This window comes from Leptonychotes weddellii, chromosome 9, assembly GCF_054177405.1.
Source record: "Leptonychotes weddellii isolate Sample4059 chromosome 9, ASM5417740v2, whole genome shotgun sequence".
NCBI lineage: Eukaryota > Metazoa > Chordata > Mammalia > Carnivora > Phocidae > Leptonychotes > Leptonychotes weddellii.
Window position 1 is genome coordinate 18782374 of NC_138377.1, and position 24434 is coordinate 18806807.

The following is a 24434-nucleotide window of genomic DNA, read 5'->3' on the forward strand; positions in this document are numbered from 1 at the left end:
TCAGTCTTTAAGCGCCTGCCTTCGGCTCAGGTCATGATCCCAGGGTCCTGGGATCGAGTCCCGCATCGGGGTCCCTGCTTGGCGGGAGGCCTGATTTTCCCTCTCCTGCTCCCCCTGCTTGTGTTCCCTCTCTCACTGTTTTTTCCTCTCTGTCAAAAAAATAAATAAAAATCTTTAAAAAAAAATGTCGTTTGATTCCTGAGATTTTTGATTCCCCAAATTTTGTACCCAAAGGGAGTGTGCTCACTTGCCTTACCCTAGTCCCAGCTCTGCATTCTAATAAGGTTATGGAATGTATTGATATTACTAGAGAACAAGTAAGAAATGACAATTTTCAAATGTGTTGAAAGCATTATTGTGGCTTCAAAACTGCTCAAACAATAATCTATATGTTTCCACATGTGAGTTTAACTCATCCTTCTAGAGGTGGAGCCTGTAGGCTGCCTCAGGAGGAGCCTGTAGGCTGGTTTTCTAGCACACTTGAGGCTTGATGTGTGGGCAAGAAGCAGGAATAAAGCATGTGTAGGGCCAGCCCTACTTCAGGTAGTGTTCCAGGGACCCAAGAACCATGCTCAGAGCATCAGAGTGGTAAAGGAAATGGGTAATAAATCCAAGGCTCCAATTCCACCTTTCCTGCCAATACCTAGCCTGACCCATCAATTTCCCTATTACCCAAACCAGCCCCACCCATGTAGGCTAATTCCCTCATGGGTTTCCTCACACAGACTGGGTTTGACAACAAGGAAGAGTGGTTGATAGAGCTAAGGCCATGTGATAAGGAGAAAGGAGGCTTCGACCCTGTCAACATGCGTAATGCAGACATCCCCCAAGATAGTTCCGTTCTGATGGCTATTGGGCAGCTCAGATTTTAATTTAAATCCAAAAGGTTGGGGTACTGTGCATTGTCAGTAATATCATATATGTAACTGTGGGCATTACACCAAAATAACACAGATGTTTAACAGAAGTCTGTTGCAGCAAGTATCCTCATAGTGATAGAGACAGTTTGAGGCTTCTTGCATTCACTGCTGCCTGCTCTGTTCTTTTGGTAATACTGAGTTTTCCTGGTGTGATAGGCAAACTAATGGCCTCCAAAGATATCAGGTCCCACTCCCTGGAACCTGTAAATGTTCACTTATTTGAAGATAGGGTCCTTGCAGATGTGATTAAGTGAAGGATTTTGATTGTTTTTATTTTTTAAAGATTTTATTTATTTATTTATCAGAGGGAGGGGGAGAGAGAGCACAAGCAGGGCGGAGCGGCAGGCTGAGGGAGAAGCAGGCTCCCTGCTGAACAAGGAGCCTGATGCGGGACTCGATCCCAGGACCCTGGGATCATGACCTGAACCGAAGGCATTCGCTTAACTGACTGAGCCACCCAGACTCCCAAGTTATGGATTTTTAGATTGATATTCCTGGATTATCCTGGGTGGGGGCCCCTAAGTGCAATCACCTATGTTCTTTTAAAAGGGAGGCAGAGGGAGATTTTGCCCACACAAAGAAGGCTATGCAAAGACAGAACAAAAAGGGATTTGAAGATGTGACCTGGAAGATTGGAGTGATGAGTCCACAGCCGAGGAATTCTGGCAGCCCTGAGAAGCCTGGAGAGGCGGGGAATCTGTTCTCCCCCAGAGCCTCTGAAGGGAGGGCTGCCAGGCAGACATCTTGATTTCGGCCTAGCGATTCTGACTTCAGACTTCTGGCTTTCAGAACTGGGAGGGAAGAAAGTTCTGTTGTTTTAAGCCACAAAGTTTGTGTTAATTTGTTATAGCAGTTCCAATAAACGAATGTACCAAATCTCCAAAATCCTAAAACGGAACCATTTGCATAAGACTGAAAATGAGTCAGTCTGGGCTAGGGGAGCATCTATAATAGTGCAGGCCATTATTAAGCATCTGTGTTATCCAGTATGTTTTATTTCCAAAGTTTATAGCCTTTTATAATTTATTCATTGAGTCACTGAATATTTATTAAGCACCTCCTCTCCGTAGTTAGGTGCAGATATTCAAATACAAAACTGGGTAACAGAGTGCTCAGAATTTAACAGAAGTCCGTTGAGCTTCTTCCTGGGTCTTTTAGTAGGAATCCACAGCCAACGTATGCTCCCATGATTCCCCCATCTGCCTCCAGTTGACCGTCTTTCAGTTACTGCATGTCTTAAAAAAAAAAATTTTCCATCTCATGGTAGCTGAAAATTTGAAGGTACTTTGAGGAAGCAAAGGAAGTAGTAGATGTGGGGAGAATTGCTTGCCTAGAAGCTTCATTTTATAACCAGGCCCATCTATCATCTCTTCCTGGGAAGGATCAAAGTTTGAATTTAAAGCATTTTCCCTCATTATTTATCATTTGATTGTGGGTCTTCCCCAGAGCTCTTGTTCAGTTTTGCCCTGGATCAATGGTGCCCACTTGAAGAAAACCATGTGTTGGCTGCATGGCCAACTTCTATGAAATGAGTGGCCATCTGGTTCTTTTTAGTCTAATCTGACAATATAGAAATGATTTGTCCAAAAATTTCTCATTTATCCACTCTAAAAAATGCTTCTCTTAGTGTATTAATTTTCAGCAAGCAGACCCTGGGCCTGTTTTGGGCTATAGCTTCACGCTGTGTATATCAAGTAAACTGTTTTTTAGTATGGACAGCCCATGATTGAAATAGAATCGGGGCAAGAGAGATCCTTGATGTGCTGTATTTAAACATGCAGGAATTGGGAATCTGTTGGTGAACTGTGGAATGTATCGGTGTGTCTCAGTGCATGTAGGTGGTGAAGTTCAGCCAGAAATAAGGAAAGCCTGTGGAAACTGTTTACGGCTTCAGCTATCTTTCTAGCCACATCAGTATCACTAGAGCAAACCAATTCTCATCCCTATAATGTAGCTGCAGTTTCTTTGTTTCTTCCCACTTTATTCCCATGTCCTGTCTGCTTCTGTTATGTGCCTAGCACTTTCTGGTCAGACATCTCTGTGTCAGGAGAAGGGGAAAAATGTGCATTTTGGACTTGGGAGAAGGAAAGTTTCCTCTACCTTTCAGAATTTCTTCTGGCTGGTCTGAGACTTTAAATTGACATGAGACAGATTCATAGGAGAAAATAAAATATAATTTTGTACTATGGGAACCCCCATAAACAGGAGGTTCATAGGCGGGTAAAATGAGGTATATATGCCATCCTGAGCTAAGGAATGGGAGAGGGGCCTGAGGCTTCAAAGGGGAGGAGGCCGATTCACAGGACAGTAAGAAGAGCAGATGCTTGAGAATTAGATATTTGCCCTGCCATGCAGATGAGTCACTCGGATAAAATTTATCTCTACTGGTAATAACCCTTAGTCTGGGAAAGATACTCCATTTAGATTCTTTAGGTAGTTAAAGGAAGGGCAAGATTTTCTCTCTAGCCCACAGGATCTCAGTTGCCTTCAGCTCAAAAGAGTCCACATGCCAAACTGGCACATTTTGAGGAGACCTGTCTTGAACCCCTTCAGCCCCGTCCCATGCAGCCTCTTTGTGAATATTTTTTATGAGATGATCATGATCTTGACCTAAGAGAAGGAGAATGAGAAAGGAGGATAAATGGAACGGATTAGTGCTATTCCTAGTCTGGATTTTGGGAAGCAAACAGTGGAGCCTTACTAAGCCAGCTGGTCCATACCCTCACATCCAGGCTGGCAAGAAGTTGGGAAAGAAAGCACACGTGTGCACACATGGAGTCGTTAGGTGGAGAAGTGTTATGTGGCGTACTCCTTTTCCATCCCCTCCCCCAGTTCCCATTCCTGCACTGTTTACAGTTTTCCTGGCAGACGAAGAGCAAAAAACCAAAAGAATTTATCTTTTAAGCTGTGCCACCTACAGATAAAACCAAAAGAGCATTGGATTTCAGCCTGGAATGGGACTGTACTACTTGCTCAAGTTAAAATGCAAGGAGGCTGAAGGCACAGTGGAGTAAGGGACAAAGAGACTGTCACTAGTGGTAAATCTCTTATTTTCGTGGCATATGATTGTCGGAAGCTGCCCTGGGGCACTTAAATAAGCCAGGGAGTTGCTCCTCCCCACCTTGGTGACCTGGCTCCTGATTTTATCTTGCACTGAAGCATACCAAGGTTGACTGGACAATGAGGAGCAACAGCTGATGGGGAAGACAACTCCAGAAATGCTTTAAGTCCATCAGGGGGACACCTTTGTTTTGGATTTCAACTAGTGCAAGATTTGAAATGAGTAAGTGCCGTCACCATTGGTCTGGGAAAACGGAGACACATCATCTCTCTCAGAAAAAATATGAATAAAATCAGTCAATTGAGTGACAAAGCCTTTTGGTAACTACATATATAAGAAAGATTGCTGGCATCAATTCTTGGACCTGAGGATGCTAGGAATGAGGCGCATATGAAGTTGTGCCCCTTTTGTAAATATGGGTTCCTCCATTAAAACCTCTGAAATCTGATGGAGGCCGAATGTGGAATTCATATCTCTTTGACTTAACAAGAACACTTTGGCTCAGGCCATGTTGATAAGTATTCTCTTTAAAAAAAAAGATTTTTATTAGAACCTTAACTGCCAAACACTTAAACTTAAGACTTAAAGGAGCCATGAGAATACTGTTCACATCTTAGTCTGAAAATGCCATGTGATTGAACTAGGTTACCCACTGGAAAATGTCAAGAAATTTAACTGAACACTCATTTGCTGAACCCCGAATCCTAATGCACAGATGTTCTGCTAAACCTTAGAAGAGCAGCAGAACACAGCAGATCCAAAGTGTTAAACAAGAAAAAACAAAACAACCCACCAAACTTCTGGTGAATCTGTTCAAATCAAAATAGAATCTTTATATTGTTTTCTAAAGAAATATTTTTGAAAATGAACCTAACCCCAGGTGGTATTTTATTCACATTGGGTCGCTTAGCACTAGTGTTTCTGAGTTTCCCTGGTGGCAAAAAGTTCTCCTAATTTAGTATTTTGTCTCCTACGTTTTAAAATTCCACCATGTCCCAGGAGGAATGTAGCAGTCAGCTTACATATCACCTAAAGTCTTTATAAAGATCTTCTCAGAGCAAAGGCTGATTCCATGTATATGCATTTTATAAGTGTATGTGTGTGCTTAGAATATGTTTGCAAATGCATGCAGATAAATGGACTTGAAAGAGCAAAGTTCATTCCCAAAATTAAAAGGAAAAAATTGTGGCACTATTTTCAGCATGAAGCTTCCTGTTCACTCATCGTGTTATGCACTGACCTTCCTCCACAGACATGGCAATTTTGGGCAAGGCCAAGGCTGAATTGGACCCATTATGCAGATGCTGCAGGATACGCATAATTACAAGCATAAAAAAATTTTCATTTCCGGAACATTTGTTGCACAGCCCAAGCAAAACACTAATATTTCCTTGTGCTTCGAATGTCTTCCCCAAAAGCTTGGGCTAAGGCCTTCCCATTGTGTCTGGGGAAGTTAATTATCTGGGACCAGAGAAAGAGCCGCTTGTTTGGGGGAAGACCAGGGATGATGTCAGCCTTTAAGAGGGAGGCAGGGGTGACAGCTGAGAGACTTAATCCTGAAGAAGACTAGCCCAGTGGTTAATTTCTGTTATACTTTTTATTCTGGCTACTGGGGGGGAATTGGTGGGTGGGAGTGGACTAAGATCCCAACCATTTGGTGAACATGTAGCCAAGGCCCATTGCATTTGGCAGGCATATGTATTTCCCTCTTCAATAGAGGACGTTTTATTTTCATTTAATACCTTGAATTGTTCTCTGCTTTTAGGAGTAATTAATGACCTTTCCGGAATCCGTCTTTGACAGTGATGTACTGAGGAATGAATTCTAACAAAGCCCTTCTTCCTTGGGGCCTGATGCCCTCTGCCTCTCTCCACTGGGCACCACTCTGCTCTAATCACTACCTCTCCTGCTGTTCCTGACAAGCTCATTTCTGCTCTTGCTGGTTCCTTGGCCCCCAGAACTCTTCCCCTACATTTTCACTCAGAGCTCTGCTCAAGCATCATTTCCCCTCGCCCCCACCCCCTTTTTCCTGCATTAAATATCTTTATAGCCCATGTTTCTACCTGAAATTAGGTTATGTTTGTTTGTTTATTGTCTCTCTTCCCCACTAGAGGAGAGAGATACTGTCTATCTCATTTACTCTCTATCCCAGAATATGGAGCATGGAACTTAGTAGGTACTCACTTAGTGTTTGTTGGATTAATGAATGAAAGATGAAAGATGTATATGAAACATCCCGCAGAATGACTGACTCCCATTTATGGGGCAAATGAGCTGTTAGGTAGAACTTGAGGCATGGAATCCTCAGTGAAGATGTTATTATTTTTTTAACAAAATAGGCAAAGAAACTAGGCTGGCCTCTTCCCCATCATGCCCTTCAGTTATCAGCTGTCATCAGTTTTGATTTCCCATTATTATACACAGAATGCACACACACAAACGTGCGTATACATAGCACACAGATACACATACATATGTATACACACATGTGCATAACATGTGCTTACATACACATGTGTATATAATATACGCATAACATAACTATGATACATATACAAACACACATATTTTTCCTTCTGGGAGCTGCCTTAGAAAGCACAATTAAAACTGTCCATTATATTTTTGTCATATTTGAAGCTATCATCATGCCATTTGGGCAGGGGAGAGGATCTTTTGAAAGTGACTTCTTCCAGTTATCTAAAAGGGACTTTATTTTACAAAAACTCCAATATTCTCCTCTTCCAGAATGTGCTAGCTTACCCAAGGGGTCCTTGTGGCCTATCTCACCCTCAGCATGGGGCACAAAACACAATAAACTGCCAAGCATGCATTAATTAACTAATTCATTCATGCAAAAAATATTTAGGTGCTGGGAATGCAATTATGAGAAAATTGGCCATAGTCCCTGCTCCCCCCATGCGGAGGTTACCTAATGGTTGGGCAATCTGTTACCAGTGAAGCCTTCTGGGGTAAGCAAGAGCTCCTCTGAACCAGTCCTGGGACAGCTGCTTGGTATTGCCAACTATGAGCTACCAGGGGACCACAAATGAAGAATGGAATTAGATCTATTTTATATTAATGCGTGGGCATGTTTACAGCATTGGAGAAATCATATAGCCCTAGTGAGTAGACATCAAAGTATAAATAAAGAATATGGCATCAAAATGTATATAAGTATTTAAATTTTAGTCTAGGATCCCAAAGGATAAGAAGAAAATATTGTAGTTGCTGTATTAATTGTTTTAGCTGACAGCTTGTCAGTTTATTATTCATTCAACCAGTGGTGCTTTGAATTCTCACTATGTGCCAGTCACTGTTCAGGGCACTGGGGATACAGTGGAATATTCTGGCCCCATGGAGCGTACTTTCTGCTGGAGAAGCCATACCAGAAACACAATAAGTATGTAGATACAGTGTAAGTGTGTTAGACAGTGTGGTTAGCAGGAAGGAGAGAAACATGAGGGAAAGAAAGAGAATGGAGTGAGGGAGGATGTGAAGTTTTACATAAGATCAGGGAGTGAGTCTCTGAGCAGTAACTTTTGGGTGAAGACATGGGGGAAGTGAGGAGTGAGCCTTGCAGAAATTGGGGAAGGAGCTGTCCAGGTGAAAGGAACTGTAAATGATGAGCCTCTGAAGGGGTGCGGTGTCGTGTTGGTGGTATGTGACTGGAGTGGAGTGACATGGGGAGAAGAGAAGAGTATGGGGTGGAGAGGTCATGAGGACTTAGACCACGAGGTGCTTTGAGGGTACAGGGAGGACCTTGGCTTTCGATGTGGATGAGGTGGGAAGCCATCAGAGTTTGAGCAGTGATGTGGTGAGGTCTGACTTTGATGTGAACAGGTAATTCTATGAAAGCTGTGTGGCTGTTGCTCTGGTGAGAACAGACTGAGAGGAGGAGGACACTTGGGGAAGCAGGGTGACTTGGTGGGCGGCCCCTGTCACCTTCCAGAAGGGATGGTTTTTCCATGAAAGGGATGTGCAAAAATGACCTCCAAAGGCCACAGGAGCCCTAAGGCCAGAGAGAAAGGCCAACAGGTCCACCTTGATAAGAAATGGTTTATTAAAGGGACTTAGGGACAGATGCATGTCTTGGGCAGCTGCAAGCTGAGTAGATCTCTGTGACCCCACTTCCCATAAGACCTGCTTTTGTAGTCCTAGAGGCTGGGGAGTAGTGCGGGTAGACCACCCCAAGGGGAATGTTTGAGAGCAGTTGTGTGTCACAGTCATCTCTCCTGCGCTGATTGAGGACGTTAAGCCCCAAGGGTGTACTTAAGGGTGAGGTTAGACAAGAAAGAATGTTGGGGGATGGGGCTGTGCTCAAGAAGATGTCAGGTCGTCATGCAGATTTTTCCGCAGATCTGTCCCGGGATGTCGTTAGTCTGGGTCACACAGCAGTGTCTTGGGTCAGGGTGGTAGCTTGGAGATGGTGGGAAGTGATTGGATTCCAGATGTATTTTGAATGGAGGACTAGCAGAAGTTGTGATGGGCCAAATGTGAGAAGAATCAAGGGTGGCTCAATGGGTTTGTTCTGAGCATCTAGAGGGATGAAGGAGCTGGTGTGGAGGGGATAACAGGAACTTAGTTTCAGATAGGTAAGGTTGGAGACCTAAGTGGAGATTTCAAGTAGATTTGGACCTAAGTTTAGGTCTGGAAGTAATAACCCACTTGACCCCTTTTCAGTGCTTCCTTTGTGCAGACACTTTTCCACGTGGGTACAGTTTTAAGTCCCATTTTTAAAGGTGAAAACTTTACAGCAGAACAGATAGATTAAGTAACTTGCTTCAGGATGCAAGACCAGATGTAGAATGAGACAGGCAGTCTGGATCCAGGGTCCTTGTACTTAAGCTCTTAGGAAAGGAGGAGTCGCAGATTTCTATCTTTTTTCACTTTATTCTTTGCTGGATGGATGTGGCTGTGAAGAGCCCTGGTGACAGCAATCTGCTGTCCTCTGGCCCAAGTATCAAAGGCCTGGCCCCTGGGAGAAGAGTCAGCTTCAGGCTCCACACTTCCTCTCAATAGTTCAACTCATCTTGTGGCTGAGGACATTCACTTCAGAACCTAAATAAAGTGATTCATCTGAGATTTCTTTTCTTTCTTTTTTTAAGATTTTTAAAATTTTTTATTTGTTAGAGAAAGCACAAGCAGGGGGAGCAGGCAGGCAGAGGGAGAAGCCGGCTCCCCGCTGAGCAGGGAGTCCAAGGCGGGACTCGATTCCAGGACTCTGAGATCATGACCTGAGCCAAAGGCAGTTGCTTACCCGACTGAGCCATATATCATATCATGTAGATATGATATATGGCAATATCTCCTACACATGGATGTAGGATAAAGTAGATGGTCTTTCACTCTCTTTATGGTTCCTTTTGTAAAAAGAAGTTCTTAATTTTAATGATACGAAATTTGTTTGTTTTTATGCTTAGTGCTTTCTGTGTCTCGGTAAAGGAAATCTTTCCCTATCCTGATGTCATGAGCATATTTGGGTATATGTCTTCTAAAATATTTTTTTTTTTAAAGATTTATGTATTTAGGGGCTCAGATGGTTAAGAGTCTGCCTTTGGCTCAGGTCATGATCTCAAGGTCCTGGGATTGAGCCCCACATTGGGCTCCCAGCTCAGCAGGGGGTCTGCTTCTCCCTCTCCCTCTGCCTCTCCCCCTGCTTGTGCTCTCTCTGTTTCTCTCTCTCTCAAATGAATAAATAAAATCATTAAAAAAAGATTTATGTATTTATTTGAGAGAGAGAGAGAGAACACATGTGAGTATGGGGGAGAGGGGCAAAGGGAGAGAGAGATAGTCTCAAGCAGACTCTGTGCCGAGCTTGGAGCCTGATACAGAGCTTGATTTCACAACTCTGAGATCATGACCTGAGCCAAAACTAAGAGTTGGACCTCAACCAGCTGTGCCAACCAGGCACTCCTAAAATATTTCTTGTGGAGCCTTTTATGCTTTATATTCAATCCACCTAGAATTGATTTTTCCATTTGGTGTGAAGTAGGAGTTTAATTTCATTTTTTTCTATATGATATTTTACTATTATTTCTAATATTTTATTCATTTTTAACATATGTTATTAAAATTCTACTTTGTTCATATCTAAGAAGTGTGATTCTGCTTATTAATATGAGGAAAAATATGCAAGGATTTTGATTGAGAATGTAGTAAATCTATAAACCAATTTGGGGAGAATTAACATCTTCACAACATTAACTTTCTTGAACCTAATTATATCTCTCCACTTATTTAGATCTTCTGTACAATCTGTTAATAAACTTTAGGAGTATCTCCTCTGAGGACTTGTGCATCTTTTGTTAGATTTATTACGATATATGCTTGATATTATTGTTGCTATTATACATGCTACCTTGTTTTAAGTTTAATTTTCTATATATTTCTTTAATTTTCAGAAATGCAATTATTTTTATATATTTATTTTTAAAAACACAAGTACTGTGCTAAAATTATTTGATAATTTATTAGGGTTTCCTGGTTATTTTCTGTACACAAAAATATCATCTGCAAAGAATAGGTTTGGTTTTTGTCACTCCTTTTTTTTTTTTTTTTTTTTTTTTTTTACTGCCTTACTATGTAGGTTCTGACCACAAATAGGATGTTGAATAGAAGTAGTAGCGGGTACCCACCATCTTGATCAGGATCTGCAAGGGAAAGCTCTCCAGCAGTGCACGGTGTTTGCAAAGGGTTTTGGGGTTAGCTCTCCTAGGTTTAGGGAGCTTCTTCTGTTTCTAGTCTGCCAAAAATTACTACCGCGAATAAATACTAAAATTTACTCAGTGTTTTCTCTATATGTATTATGATGATAATATGGTTTTTTACTCCTTTAATATATTATTATGGCGAGTTACATTAATTGATTTAGTAACGTTAACGCACACATTATCAACAGGGTGATATTACCTCTAATGGGGCTAAAAATAGTTCTTGGGCGGGGCAAAGAAATCTTATTCTTTTTATGTGTATAGCATAGTTATATATACAATACATGATAGATATACAGTATATCTGTCTTATTAAAATTTAAAAGGGAATTGATAAACTGGACCTCATCAAAATTAAAACTTTTCCTTTATAAAAGGCCCTGTTAAGAGGATAAAGAAAGAAGCTATAGACTGGGAGAAGATATTTGCAAACCACATATCCAACAAAGGACTGGTATCTAGAATATATAAAGAAAACTCAAAACTCAACAGTAAAAAACACCAAGCAATCTAATTAGAAAATGGGCAACAGACATAAACATATGTTTCACTGGGAAGGATATACAGATGGCAAATAAGCACCTGGAAATATGTCCAATATCATTATCAATAGGGAAATGTGAATAAAATGAGTTATCATACACACATATTAGATGACTTAAAAATAGTGGTAATACTAAATGCTAGTGAGGATGCAGAGAAATTAATTGCATGTTTAGTTTTATAAGGAACTGTCAAACTGTTTTCCAAAGTCATTGTTACAGTTTACATTCTCACCAGCAATACATGAATGACCCATTGTATGACCTAGCAGTTGTACTCTGGGGCATTTACCCCAGAGAAATGGAAACCTAGGTTCATATAAAAACCTATACAAAAACCATACATGAATATTCAAAGCACCTTTATTCATAATAGCTAAGAACCAGAAACAGCCAAACTAACTGTGGTTAGTCCATACCGTGGAACACTACTCAGCAATCTAAAGGAATGAAGTGTTGATACATTCAATACCTTGAATGAATCTCAGAGGCATTATGATGAATAATAACAGCCAATCCTAAAAGGTCACATACTGCATGTTTCCATTTATATAGCATTCTTGAAATGACAAAATTATAGAAATGGAAAAACAAATTAATGGATGCCCTAGGTTAGGAACAGGGCATGAGGGGAAGAGGTAGAAATGAATATAAAAGGTCAGCATTCCTTGTGGTGATGGCACTGTTCTGCATCCTGACTGTGATGGTAGATACATAACATAACCTACACACTGATAACATGACATAGAACTAAATACATACCTAAGTACAGGTAAAACTGGGGAAATATGAGTGAGATTGGTAGGTTGTATTAATATCAATTTCCTGGTCATGATATTCCACTGGGGAGGGGGTACTTCAAGGGAGAGGTTGATTGGGGAAAAAATTTGTCAGTGGAGCAGTAATGAAAAAAAATTGAGAAATACTGTGTTAAACCGACCTTGCATTCACTGGATAAATCCAATTTAGTCATGATGTAATTCTCCTTTTCATCAGTCTCTAGATTCTCTTTGATAATAATTTATTTGGGATTCTTGTATCTATGTCCATGATTGAGGCTGACCTGTAATTCTCATTTTGGGTAATATAAGTATAAATCAGATATACTTTGTCAGGTTTTGATGTCAGGAAATCCTTACCTCATAATGTGAGTTGATGAGTGGTCTCTCTTTTTTGTACTCTGAAGGACTGAAATATATTTTTTTCTTTAAAATTTGATAGAATTTTTCAGTAAAACCACCTGGCCTGACATTTCCTTATGACAGTTTAAGGATTGATTCACTGTATTTGATGATTATTGGACAAGTCAGGTTTTTGACTTTCTTCTTGAATCAGTTCTGAAGTTATTTCCTAGAACTTCTACAGTGTTATCTTTTTTTCAAATGTATTGATGTAAAGACATTCATTATTTCTCCTCATTGCCTTCTACATGTATATAGCATTTGTAATTATGTCTTTTTTCATTCTTAAGGTTATTTGTGCCCTCTTTTGTCTAGATTTTTCTTGACAGTTTTTCAATTCTATTACATAGTCTTCTTAAAGAACGCTTTATCGATGTACTTTTTAAATTTCAGTAACTTATGCTTTTATGTTTGTTATTTCCTTTCTAATACTCTTTATTTTATTTTGCAGCTCCTTTTGTAACTCAATAAGTTGGAAGCATATTGTATTAAATTTCAGTTCTTTTTTAATATAAGCAATACAGCTGTTCCTGATAGTACTGCTTACCTGCATTCTTAAAGTTTTCACGTATACTATTTTCATTATTGTTTGGTTCTGAATATTTTCTAATATTAATATTTCTTCTTTGACCAATAAATCATTTAAAAGTATGTTTCTTAGTTTCTAAATTTTTCAAATTGTCTTCTCTCTAGTTTAAATAGATGCTAGTTATATCTAGATAAGTGGTTTGGATAACAAGAAACTTCATCGTATTGTGATCAGTGTTCATGGTCTGTTTGATACCAGTTTTTGTTATTTGTTAAAATCTGCTTTATGTCATAGCATGTGGTCACTGGCCATAAGAGTTCTAGGTGTGGGTTATGAAGCATATGTATTCTTCATCTGTTGGTCTATGTATGACCATTAGATCAGCTTGTTCATTTTGTTGTTTATATCTTCTGTTTCCTTGCTGATTTTTCTGCCTGCTTGATCTATCAATTACTGAGAGAGGTGTGTTTAAAAATCTCCCATTATGATGATGGACATTTCTTGCTTTCTGCAGTTCTGTCAGTTTTTGTATTAATAATTTTGAGACTAAGTTATTAAATATATACCAATTTAGGATTGTTATCATATATTTCTGATGAATTAAAACATGTAATTTTATTGTGACCCTTTCTAGTACTGCTTTTTACTTTAAAGTCTATAGGCTACAATAGATCAGGTTCTTTTCATTAATATATTGTCTTGTATGACTTTCTCATCCCTTTACTTTCATCGTTGACAAATCTTTGTATTTTAGATGTGTCCTTTGTAAACAGCATATTGGATTTCATTTGTTTTTTCAGCTTGATAGTCTTTTTCTTTTAGCTGGAACTTTTAGTCCATATATGTTTATTATCAAGTACTGATATAGTTTATTTCTGTAATACCATGCTTCTTTTTCTCATCTTTCTTTCCTTCTTTTAAATTAATTGTAGTTTTTGTTTGTCTAAATTGTCTTTTTATTCCATTGACCTCTGAAGATCTCCTCACTGTGCATATAATCCTATTTGACAGTTATTTTCTATCAGCTCATTGAAGTGTGCATTGGCTTCTCTTATTGAGAAGGTGGTAGTCAATCTAATCATCATTCCTTTGAAAGTAATCTTATTTAAGATCTTCTCTTTGTCTTTGGTCTTGTATGATTTTGATGTCTACTTGCACAGTTATTTTTGGTTACCCTGCTTGAGATACCATGGAATCTCTAATCTGACAAATAAAATCTTTCATAAGTTCTGGGAAGTTCTCAGTCAGTGGTTTTGTTTTGTTTTGTTTTTTTAAATATTGCCTCTCATTCTCACACTCTTCTTAGGAACTCAGGTTATATAGATATCTACAAGACCTTCCCGCTTTCTCTCCCATGTATTTTTTTTTTTTAAAGATTTTATTTTTTATTTATTTGAGACAGAGAGAATGAGAGAGAGAGCACATGAGAGGGGGGAGGGTCAGAGGGAGAAGCAGACTCCCTGCTGAGCAGGGAGCCCGATGCGGGACTCGATCCTGGGACTCCAGGATCATGACCTGAGCCGAAGGCAGTCGCTTAACCAACTGAGCCACCCAGGCGCCCTCTCCCATGTATTTTAAAGATTTTAATTTTAAGTAAGCTCTACACTCAAACATAGGATCTCAGACTCTGAGATCAAGAGTCGCACACGCTATGGACTGAGCCAGCCAGGTACAGTTCCCGTGTGTTTTATTAGCACCACGCTCTAACCAACTGAGCTAACCGGCCACTTGGTTCCCGTGTGTTTTAATCTGTCTTTCATGTTTTCCTCTCTGTCTTTCTATGCCTTCTGGACAATTTTGTATTTACAGTGATATTTTCCTTCTCCAGAAGCTCATTTAGTTCTTTTTCAGTTCTGTGTGTTCTTTTCTAATATTTTCATTTTCTTTTATTCTTTTCTTGTATCCTTAAACATAGTGAACATACTTATATTTCCTGCTTAGTAATTCTAGTGTCTGAATTCTTTGCAGGTTTGATTCTGTTTGCTACACCCCTCCCTCCCCTCCATGTGAAACTGAGGAACATTCTGTCTTGGAAGGCTGGCTTTGAGGTATCTTCCTCCAGAAAGGATTAGTATTTGCTCTTCCCAGGTGCCTGAGGTCACTACCAACCTGGAAATACTTCAGCTGTGTTCTCAGACTGGAAGGTTTTCACACCACACAAGTAGTTTTAGCTGCAAGTCCCTATGTGGGACAGCTTATAGTTATAAATTCTCAGGAGATTTCTTTTCTCTACCCTGCACCCAGGCTTAAGGCTGACAATTTTCTTTGCTATCCTTAGCTTGGGGGTGGGACTTATTCCTAATCTACCCTTGAACAGATCCCTTTGGGAATTCAAGCTTCATGCATCAAATCTTCCGTTAGATTTCCCATCTTGAGTTAGTCCTAGGTTTTTCCTCCTTTTGCCTTCTTCACAAGACATTTAAAAAAACTCAAGCTGAAGAGTCTCCCTGGTTTGTTCAAAAGCCCCAGAGTATGAAAATCAGGTTGTGTGCTGTTTACCATTCTGGGTTCTGACTTGAACTTGGCCTCTGACAATTCTCTGCTTTCTTGCTCATGCTGTAATGTATTTTAAATAGTGTTACTACATTTTACCTAATATTTTAATTCTGTTTCCCTAATAGCTTAAAGTGTCTAATCCTTTATACTATAGGAAATAGCAGTCCTATAAAAAGCCATTACAAGTTCAGCTTCGCTTTTGGCTTTTTGGTTGTTTATTTTTTCTTCTTTAGCCTTTTGAGTTTTATAGGAACAAGTTTAAACAGTCTTTACTTAGCATAGACTGTTCGGAGTGATTTCTGGTGTTTCTGTTGACATAACCAACAAATATTCATTGAGTACCTATTCACACCAGGCATTATTCTAGGAATGGGGGTGCAGAAGTAAACAAAATGGGCCAAAATCCCTGCCTTCCCACCAAGGAGCTTAAATTCTAGTGGGGAAGATACTGGATATGTAGTACATTAGATGGTGATAATGCTAAGGAGAAATGAAGCAGAAAAGGGACTTTGCATCTTCGGAGAGAAGAACTCAGGAATACCTTACTGAGAGGGTAACGTTTTTAAGAGAGAGCAGGGGTGAGCCATGAGCACTCCAGACAGAGAAGACCTACATGTCTTGTAACTGTCTAAGAGAATACAGAATGAAAATCCTCTGTGGTTTCATATTTGTTCCATGTCACATATATTGCTATTTATTCTTTTTTCCCAATTTTCTCTTAACCCAAATTTCTCTAAAGCCAACTCTATAATTTTGATTCTCCAGCTAGGAGAACTGACCCTCCCTCCCCTTTTTAAAGATTTCACTTACTTTATTTATTTTTGAGGGAAGGGGGAGGAGCAGAGGGAGAAGGACAAGCAGACTCTGTGCCAAGCACAGAGCCCGACACAGGGCTCGATCCCATGACCCTGAGATCATGACCTGAGCAGAAATTGGACACTCATCCGAGTGAGCCCCCCAGGCCCCCCAGAGAGCTGACCCTTCTTGAACAAGCTATTTAACCTCTCTTGAGTCAGTTTTCCTTTGTGTCAAATAAGACCACTGCCTGTCTCTCAGGATTGGTGGTGAAATGAGGTAACATTTGTAAAAGTGCCTGACATTTCATGAGGACTCAAGAAATGCTAGATCTTTCTCTTTTGTTCTTCCTTCCCTGTCCGCACTCCCTTCGGCGCTTGTTTTTGGTACTTGTCAATACATTTGCAACAAGATCCTCATGTAACACCAGGGAGAAACCATGTGGTAGGTTATTCACTGAAGACAAATGAGGAACATTAGAAAATTTCATTTAAAAAAAAGAAACTTTCCAGAGTGGTTTTGAAAGGCTGAATTTGGTGCTCAGGGTTCAGGAGAGAGTCAAGCCCTGTGCATTTCCCCCTGGAAGTTCTTGTTCATTGTATTATGAATCAGCAGCTCCAGGAATCTCAATTTGTATATTTAACAGTCTGCAGAATCTCCAGTTATAGTCAGGCTCAAGCAGGGGCATATCACATTCCTAGGCAAATACATACATATTCACCTATCTTCTCTTATCCCTTAACCTAACCTAGCTCTGATTTTGCAGTGTAATTTGGTGAATTTTCTTGAGATTGTTGGCCTGCCACTAAGAATGGGTAAGGGTAAGGGTGAAAGTTTTGGTTTGGATGAAGCTGAAATCTCAGTTTAGAAATAGAAGTAGAGCTGATAGATCACTACTTTTCTTTAGTGAGATTTTTCTTCAATTTGAGAGTCATGAGACCCCCTTCTTTGTGGTACTGACTCACCGTGGGCTCTCAGTCCATCATTTTCCCCTGTCTATCATGAGTGATATTGCCATCATTTCCTTGCCTTATATGGCCGTTGCGATTTCATAGGCTCTGAGCACCATCAAGGTAAGAAAAGCACTAAAGATAAACAGAGCACAACTATTTATATTGTATGCTTTTGGGTTTTGGTCTGTCCCCAGCCCTACCATTGACCGTGCCCTGCTGGACGTGCCCTTCCTTCGACTCCCTGAGGAGATGCCATCTGACCTCCGAGAGCAGCTGGACCACACATTCTGAAGATACCAGTAGTCCTAGTTTTGATCCCTCATACACAGACCTGCAGCTCATCAGTGCTGAGGAGCAGAGGAGTGGCAAGGCTTCTCAGGCTGACTCAACTGGTAAGATGGAGCCCAGAAGGCTTTGCATATCACTTTTGGTGACCCTTTGCTGCTCCTAAAATCTCTGCAGCCAGCTTTGTTTGCAGAATGAGTTCAGTGTAGCAGTCACCCAGTCAAAAAGCTAGAATACAGAGTGGTTCAAAATTGCATTAGGAAAAAACACGTACACAGATTGGCAGATTGGTTGGCAGAGTGTTAATCCTGGGAAACCATTTGACATTATATCTTAATATGCTGTTTTCTCATATTCAGTACAAGTACTGTTCCTTGTCAGTTTATTTTCTCCTTGCATGACCAAACTATATGTAATATGCACAAGGCTGAATCTTTCATCCACTCACCTGTGCACCTTCCCTTTTCAGCAAGAGGGAGGTAGATTTAAGCAGAGAAAAAGCAAATGTTATGTGAAGCAGAATGAGAGTCAGGACTCAGCCACTGTGTCCAGACTACAAATCATTTTGCAGTTATATTTATTGTTGTGCTTGACTCGAGCTATACTTCAGTCTGTAACATCCTGTGGTCTCATTTATTAAATTTCTAGGTGTAAGAAGGATGCTGCTGACTTTGCAGGTGGAATAAGGGCCTGTTAACAAGCACTGTACTTGGGTTAGATTTAGGATGGCATTGAATAGATGTAGTGTGTTCTTGGTGTTTTTTTTATTTGGCCCAAGGGATTATTTTCCTTTGAAAGTGATAGAATTACCGATAATTTCTCTGTGGATGAATTTGCCAGGTGTGTCCAACAATATTTGTTTTTCTTCCTCAAAAACATTGTTTAGGCATTTGTCTCTGGATCGCTTTTCAAACTTGGGTAACATTTGCCCTTATGCTGTGTGTTATTGGAGGGGTCTACACATAGAGTTCTTGCAGACTAAAGGGTTCAGACAGGATTTGGATTGGTATTTGATAATACTGCAAGGAATCCTAGTTTATCACAGTCTGTCTTCACAAGCCACAGTCCCTTAGAGCATTTTGTTTTTACACACTCTTCATTCTGGTTAATCTCTGTGGCTGATGATCATGGTCAGTGGCTGAAATGTGTCCCTACAACTCCGTCTCCACTGTGGGGAGCCTTTCATGGTGGGAAGGCACCATCAGAAGCCGAGGCAGTTAGGAAGAGGCTATACTCTGCCCTCTTCCTTCGCGTCTCCTGGCTCTCAACTGCCTTTCCCAGCCTTCCCCTGGGGGATGCATATAACACACTGGTTAGGAGCACGCAGATTCGGGTTAGACTGCTCAGATCCTCCTTCCATTTACCAGCTGTGTGATCTTAGGCAAGATCATTAGTATCTTTATGACTCTGTTTCCTTACCTGAAAATTGGAGATAGTAGTCGTACTTACGAAGTTGTTGTCCATTCCAAGTGAGACGGTCTATGTAGGACAACTTACATGATGCCGGACACAGAAGTGATCAGCACGGATGGAGTTTCTCCCCTCTCCTGCCCCGGGGTTCTTATCGCTTCAGAGAGGGGGAGGTGGGCTTCCCACTGTGGAAAAGTCAGGATCTCTAGGCTCAGGCTATTTTTTTTCCAGTGATCTCTCTACTTAGATGCAAATCCCTTCAATTCCTAGAGGTTCCAGGGATGAAAATCAGAGTCCTACTCTGAGTTGGGCATGATTAATCTGTCTCCAAAGCTTATAATTATTTTCAGTGTCTCCCTTTTCTGAAGCCATGTTAACAGTATTACAGTTCCCACTGAGAGAACGTCTTCCCTCATTGTTTTGGTCAGGGTCCTGGCAGTAGGCAGATGGCATCCTCGAAAAGTTTATCTGAAGAGGGTGTCATGAAGGGACTGCTTCCAGAGGCGGCATGAGCTAGAATCATGGAAGAGGGACTTCCTGACAGGTGCTGTGGCTGTAAGAAGGACAGAGCCACCTCCAGAGATTTGGCGCAGTGGGGAGTGAGGGGGGACTAAATGCCCAGATCTTGTGCTAGGGCTTCCTCCTAGCAGATCCCAGCTGGAAGTCAGAGGTCGTTCCACAGGCCGTAGAGCTGCTGGAGAAGGGGGAGGAGAATGGATTTGGGGTGAGGGTGTGGGTGAAGCAAATGCAGAATAGCCAACACACTTTAGCTCAATGGCCAGTGACTCTGGGTGACTCTGGAGAAGCAACGGCAAAACTAGGACTGTAGAATGAGGAGTGATGAGCTTAGTTCTCTCCTTCAGCAGGAGACAGTTTCTGTAGCTACAGGAGGCTAGAGGGGGCCTTTTGGCAACCGTCCCTTTTTACAGAAGTAATAATAAATCATAGCCAGCACTTCCTGAGTCTGTGCTATGTGCTAGTATATGATGTGTGTCATCCCCAGCCTTGACAACAATCCTGCAAGGCAGGTATCTTTCTCCCCATTTCCTACTTGATCCCGAGTCTGGAAGGTGAAGATGCTTGTCTGAGATAATACCACTAAGAAATGGATGAACCTGGATTTCAGCCAATGGTCCAAAGCCTTTTACCGTGATTCCCAAACCTGGAAGTGACCCAGAGTCATCGTGTTTATCATTTTGCTGTCTTACCTTCCAGACCTTATGTACAGATACACGTACTTTGCCATGGGGTTTATCTTTTTAAAAAAATTTTTAAAAGATTTATTTATTTGAGAGTGAGCATGTGCATACACAACTGGGGGAAGGGGCAGAGGTAGAGAATCTTCAAGCAGACTCCCTGCTGAGCGTGGAGCCCCATGTGGGGGTCGATCTCACAACCCATGAGATCATGACCTGAGCCAAAACCAAGAGGCAGACGCTTAACTGACTGAGCCACCCAGGCGCCCCAACTGTGGAGTTTATTTTTGACATAAATAGAATCAAAAGGTTTTTTAAATAAGATGTATAGTAGGTGGAGTCTGAGGAGGAAGTTCATGTTTCCTTAACAGATATGAGCACTTCTAGATAACTGCTGGGTTTGTGTTATGGAAACAAGTTTCTAGACACTCCACTTTGAAAAGAAATCTCCTCATTCGTTAGTAATCGGCCAAGGGCCCAGGTTGGCCCAGGGGCATGCCTCCATCTCCTTCCCACCTCACCTGCACCCAATCTTCCAGGCCCAGAAGTAGCAAGCAGCAAGCCTTGGGGGCCTGGAAAAATGAGAGGCAGTGAGGTGAGTGGCCCAGGCTGTGTGGACAGTGTCTGGATGCAGCCCCAGATAGAGAAGCCCCAGGAGCCTCTTTCTGAACACCCTGACCTGTGTAGTCAAGGGGGACTTCGGCTTTGAAAAGCCTTTAACTCATCCTGGGTAAGGAAGAACAAGGTTTAGGAGAATGACACGATATTTCTAAATCTGTGGCATTTATCTGCTACTTCAGTAGTGGGGAAATTATAAATGCTTTCATTCGAGCGCTTGAGAGCTTCAAAGAAATCCAGACACACTGGAAAGCCCCCCAGTCAGGTGGCTACCTGTCCGCCACCTGGCACCAGGCCTGCGCCAGTGGTCAACCTCTTGGAAGGCTCTACTGGGAGGCTGGGTGGTTCAGTCAGGGTACACTAAATCCTTGTGAGGGTAAGGAGCAGATTCTGGTCTGTCTCTGTCTCTGGGCACATCCTCTCCCCGGAGCTGCCGTTCCTCATCCGTGAAGTGGGGCCGAGTGTCTCTGCCCAGGCTGGGCAACAGAGTGTGTGTGGAGGTGCTTCATGCAGCGCAGAGTGCAGCAGGAATTTTTTAAAAATCCTAATTTCACAGCTCTGGGCCTCATTTCCCTTTGCCATGGGAAAGAAGGATAATTACTGCCCCAGAGGACGGTAAACCATACACATGGTGGGATGAGACCTGAGGAGAGTTTTGCAGTCTTCAGAAGTGAGCCGTGAGGTCATGCAGAGAGGTGCTGTGGGAAGTTCATTGTGGTTGCTTTCTGGACCAAGGGCTTGAGGGTCCTGGGGAGCAGCTGCCTTGGGGAGACTTTTGGTCTTTGCCCCCTGCCCCATACCTTTTAGCACTGCAGAGGGAGGTATAGAGGGGGGAGAATCGCAGCCTCCATCAGGAGCGCCCTCGGCCCCAGCTGGCCCGGGCTTTCCCTGGCAGCTCGCTCTGCGAGCCTGCAGCTGGGGCAGAAGCTCTGTGATTCATCTTCTGTGTGCAGAGGGTTACGGGGGCCCAGGCCCAGCCTGTTTTCCTCGGCCCCATTGCTCTGTGCTGGGCCGCAGCAAGCCGCAGACTCCTCCCCGTCATCTGCCGCAGGACTTCTGCACGGCGTTGGCAATCCCGATCCCCAGCCTACTTGTGGGAGGGCATGACTCTGTGATCAACCTGCACTTTCTTCTCATTTTCTCACCAAAGGGGTAATGTGGAGGAGGAAGGCAAACAAATCCCCTCACCTTGGTTACATCACAGGGTACGGGGCAGAGCTGGAGAGCATGTTGATATCTCCTCCGGGATTCAGCTCTCTAGAGCAAAAGGCAGGAGAACTGGGAACAGGCAGGATCCTTAATAACACTTGTTTTCTCTCTCACCCCCTGCCTCCCCGGGGGCCCCCTTTCCCTGGATGACAGATACACCCTATCATCTTCACCAGACAGCCTCCCTCTGTAACGCCGAATAGTTTTCCATGGGATGATAAACAGGAAGAGTGTCGGGGGGAATAAAAATAAGCCTTTGGAAGTCCGTGGCAAGCAGGAAAGAGAAAACACAGAAATGTCTGCAGGAGCACATGCTGTTGTTAAGTGGTGGACTTCCATTTTGGTTTTCTTTTACATACAAGATAAGTGGAGAGTTCAAGTGTGGGATTAGAATGCTCCGTTTGCATCAAGCCTGGATGAAGCACACATAGCAGGTGTTTAATAATTGTCCGTTGAATGGATCCTTGAATGAAAGGAGTGAGACTGCAGGTGGGGAGAGTCATCTGCATCCCAGACATCTGTGTCCCATTTGGGTTTAAGAGTCCAGCATTCCCCCCCAAGTGTATCCCATGTGGCCGTTCAAGAAAAACCAAGATGCCAAGGGCCAGTATGTTAAGTCATGCTGGGCCCCCTCTGTTGGAGATTCATAGCGAGTGTTAGATTATTAAAGACTTCCAGGGGCGCCTGGGTGGCTCAGTTGGTTAAGCGACTGCTTTCGGCTCAGGTCATGATCCTGGAGTCCCTGGATCGAGTCCCGCATCGGGCTCCCTGCTCGGCAGGGAGCCTGCTTCTCCCTCTGACCCTCCCCCCTCTCATGTGCTCTATCTCTCTCATTCTCTCTGTCTCAAATAAATAAATAAAATCTTTAAAAAAAAAAAAAAAGACTTCCAAAAGTTCTGAAATTGTATGTAGGTGTGTATATGTGTAATTTCTATGTATACATATATGCACATAATTTTTATGTGCATATATTTACACATATATTTACGTCCACACATATATTTACGTACATATGAAAATACATTTAGCCTTCCATTAGCTCATACTGCCTCCCTGGTCAGATCTCAATGTTCAGAAACCCAAAATACATACACTGGCAAATTTGACTTGGAAGTTCTTGCCATTGCTAAAGTGTTGGGAAACCAGAAAAAAATATTTCGATGCATTGGTCCAGATTTACAAAGTTAGCCCTGCTATGTCTCAGGCTCTGCTATACCTCTTGGCCTTTCTTTTAAATTCTGGATTCAGCAGACCCAAGACTACATTTTGCCAGACTTTCTTTGTACTTCAACCTTCGTGGGTTTTAAAACAAATGTAGATCGTATGTTCTTGATTCATTTGCATTGACCTGATCACAGTGGAATTCTGTCAGAACAGTAGGATATCCCCAGGGATCTTGGACTTTTTTTTTTCCCCTCAGAAACAAGTATTTATACTAGGTAGAAAACTATGGACTTGAGACCTCAATTTTTGTGACAAGATCTTTTTAGATGCTCAGAAAGTTTCTCTGGTCATTGTTAGTTAAGGATGGTGGGATAGCATTATCAGGACTGTGTGATTCCTTATAAGATAGGACATTTTTCTCTGTTGTCGGTTTTCTCCTAGTCCTGCTGCAGTTGGTAGAGCACTAGACAGGAATTGGGGCCCAGATTCCCAGTAAACAGTAATTATCATTGTGCATGATGGAGTCATGGGGGGGTTCTTGTTCTCAAGACACATTCGTATTTCATGACTTTTTTTTTTTTTTTACCTTGACTATATTTTCTTGGAAGACAAAAATAATTTGTTTTTAAAATTCTTTTGCCCAGCTACAGATTTCAGCAATATTCATAGTCTTCCAGTACAGTAGTCTCCACCTCAAAATCAAAGAACAGTAGAACATTTTTTAAGAAACAAATTACATCCCTTTTGTCTTTCAATAATATATATAAATTTGGCCTCATTTCTGTATTCAGGGTGTCCCAGGATCCTTGATATTCTTGTCTCCATTAAGTTGTTCAATTTGGATTTTAATCAGTGCTGAAAAACAAACAAATGAAAGAACTCCCTCTAATGACTGGTTTCTTTGAAAGTTTCTCCAGAGAGGTTCAAAAGTTTCTCAGAAACACAAATGTTTATTGAGTAAAACTGGTATTTTACCAGTTGTTACAGATACAAAAATGAGTAAGTTATGTGATATCCCAGGACTCCTACAAAGAAATGATAATCTGCAAACAGATTTTTTGCTATTAAAAGGATTGTCATACAGGGGGGCCTGGGTGGTTCAGTTGGTTAAGTGTCAGGCTCTTGGTTTCGGCTCAGGTTGTGATCTCAGGGTCATGAGATTCAGCCCCGAGTCGGGCTCCACACTCAGCCTGGGGTCTGCTTGAGATTCTTTGCCTGTCCTTCTCCCTTTGTACCTGCCCCTGCTTATGCTCTGTCTCTCTAAAATAATTTTTTAAAAAAGGATTTTCATACATAATTTCAATTTTTTTTAAAGATTTTATTTATTTTTTTTGAGAGAGAGAGAGAGAGCACGAGCAGAGGGGA

The 24434-nt window shown here is 41.6% G+C and overlaps 1 protein-coding gene across 6 annotated transcripts in view; it reads left to right on the plus strand.

The window, feature by feature from the left end:
* The window catches only part of STON2 (stonin 2), a 132735-nt gene that overhangs the window by 35717 nt on the left and 72584 nt on the right, over positions 1-24434 (plus strand). For all 6 annotated transcript variants that reach the window (XM_081830100.1, XM_081830102.1, XM_081830099.1 and 3 more), the window contains one exon: positions 17382-17579. In XM_081830100.1, coding sequence (XP_081686226.1) covers positions 17382-17579 — 198 coding nt within the window. The remainder of the gene's footprint in view (positions 1-17381; positions 17580-24434) is intronic.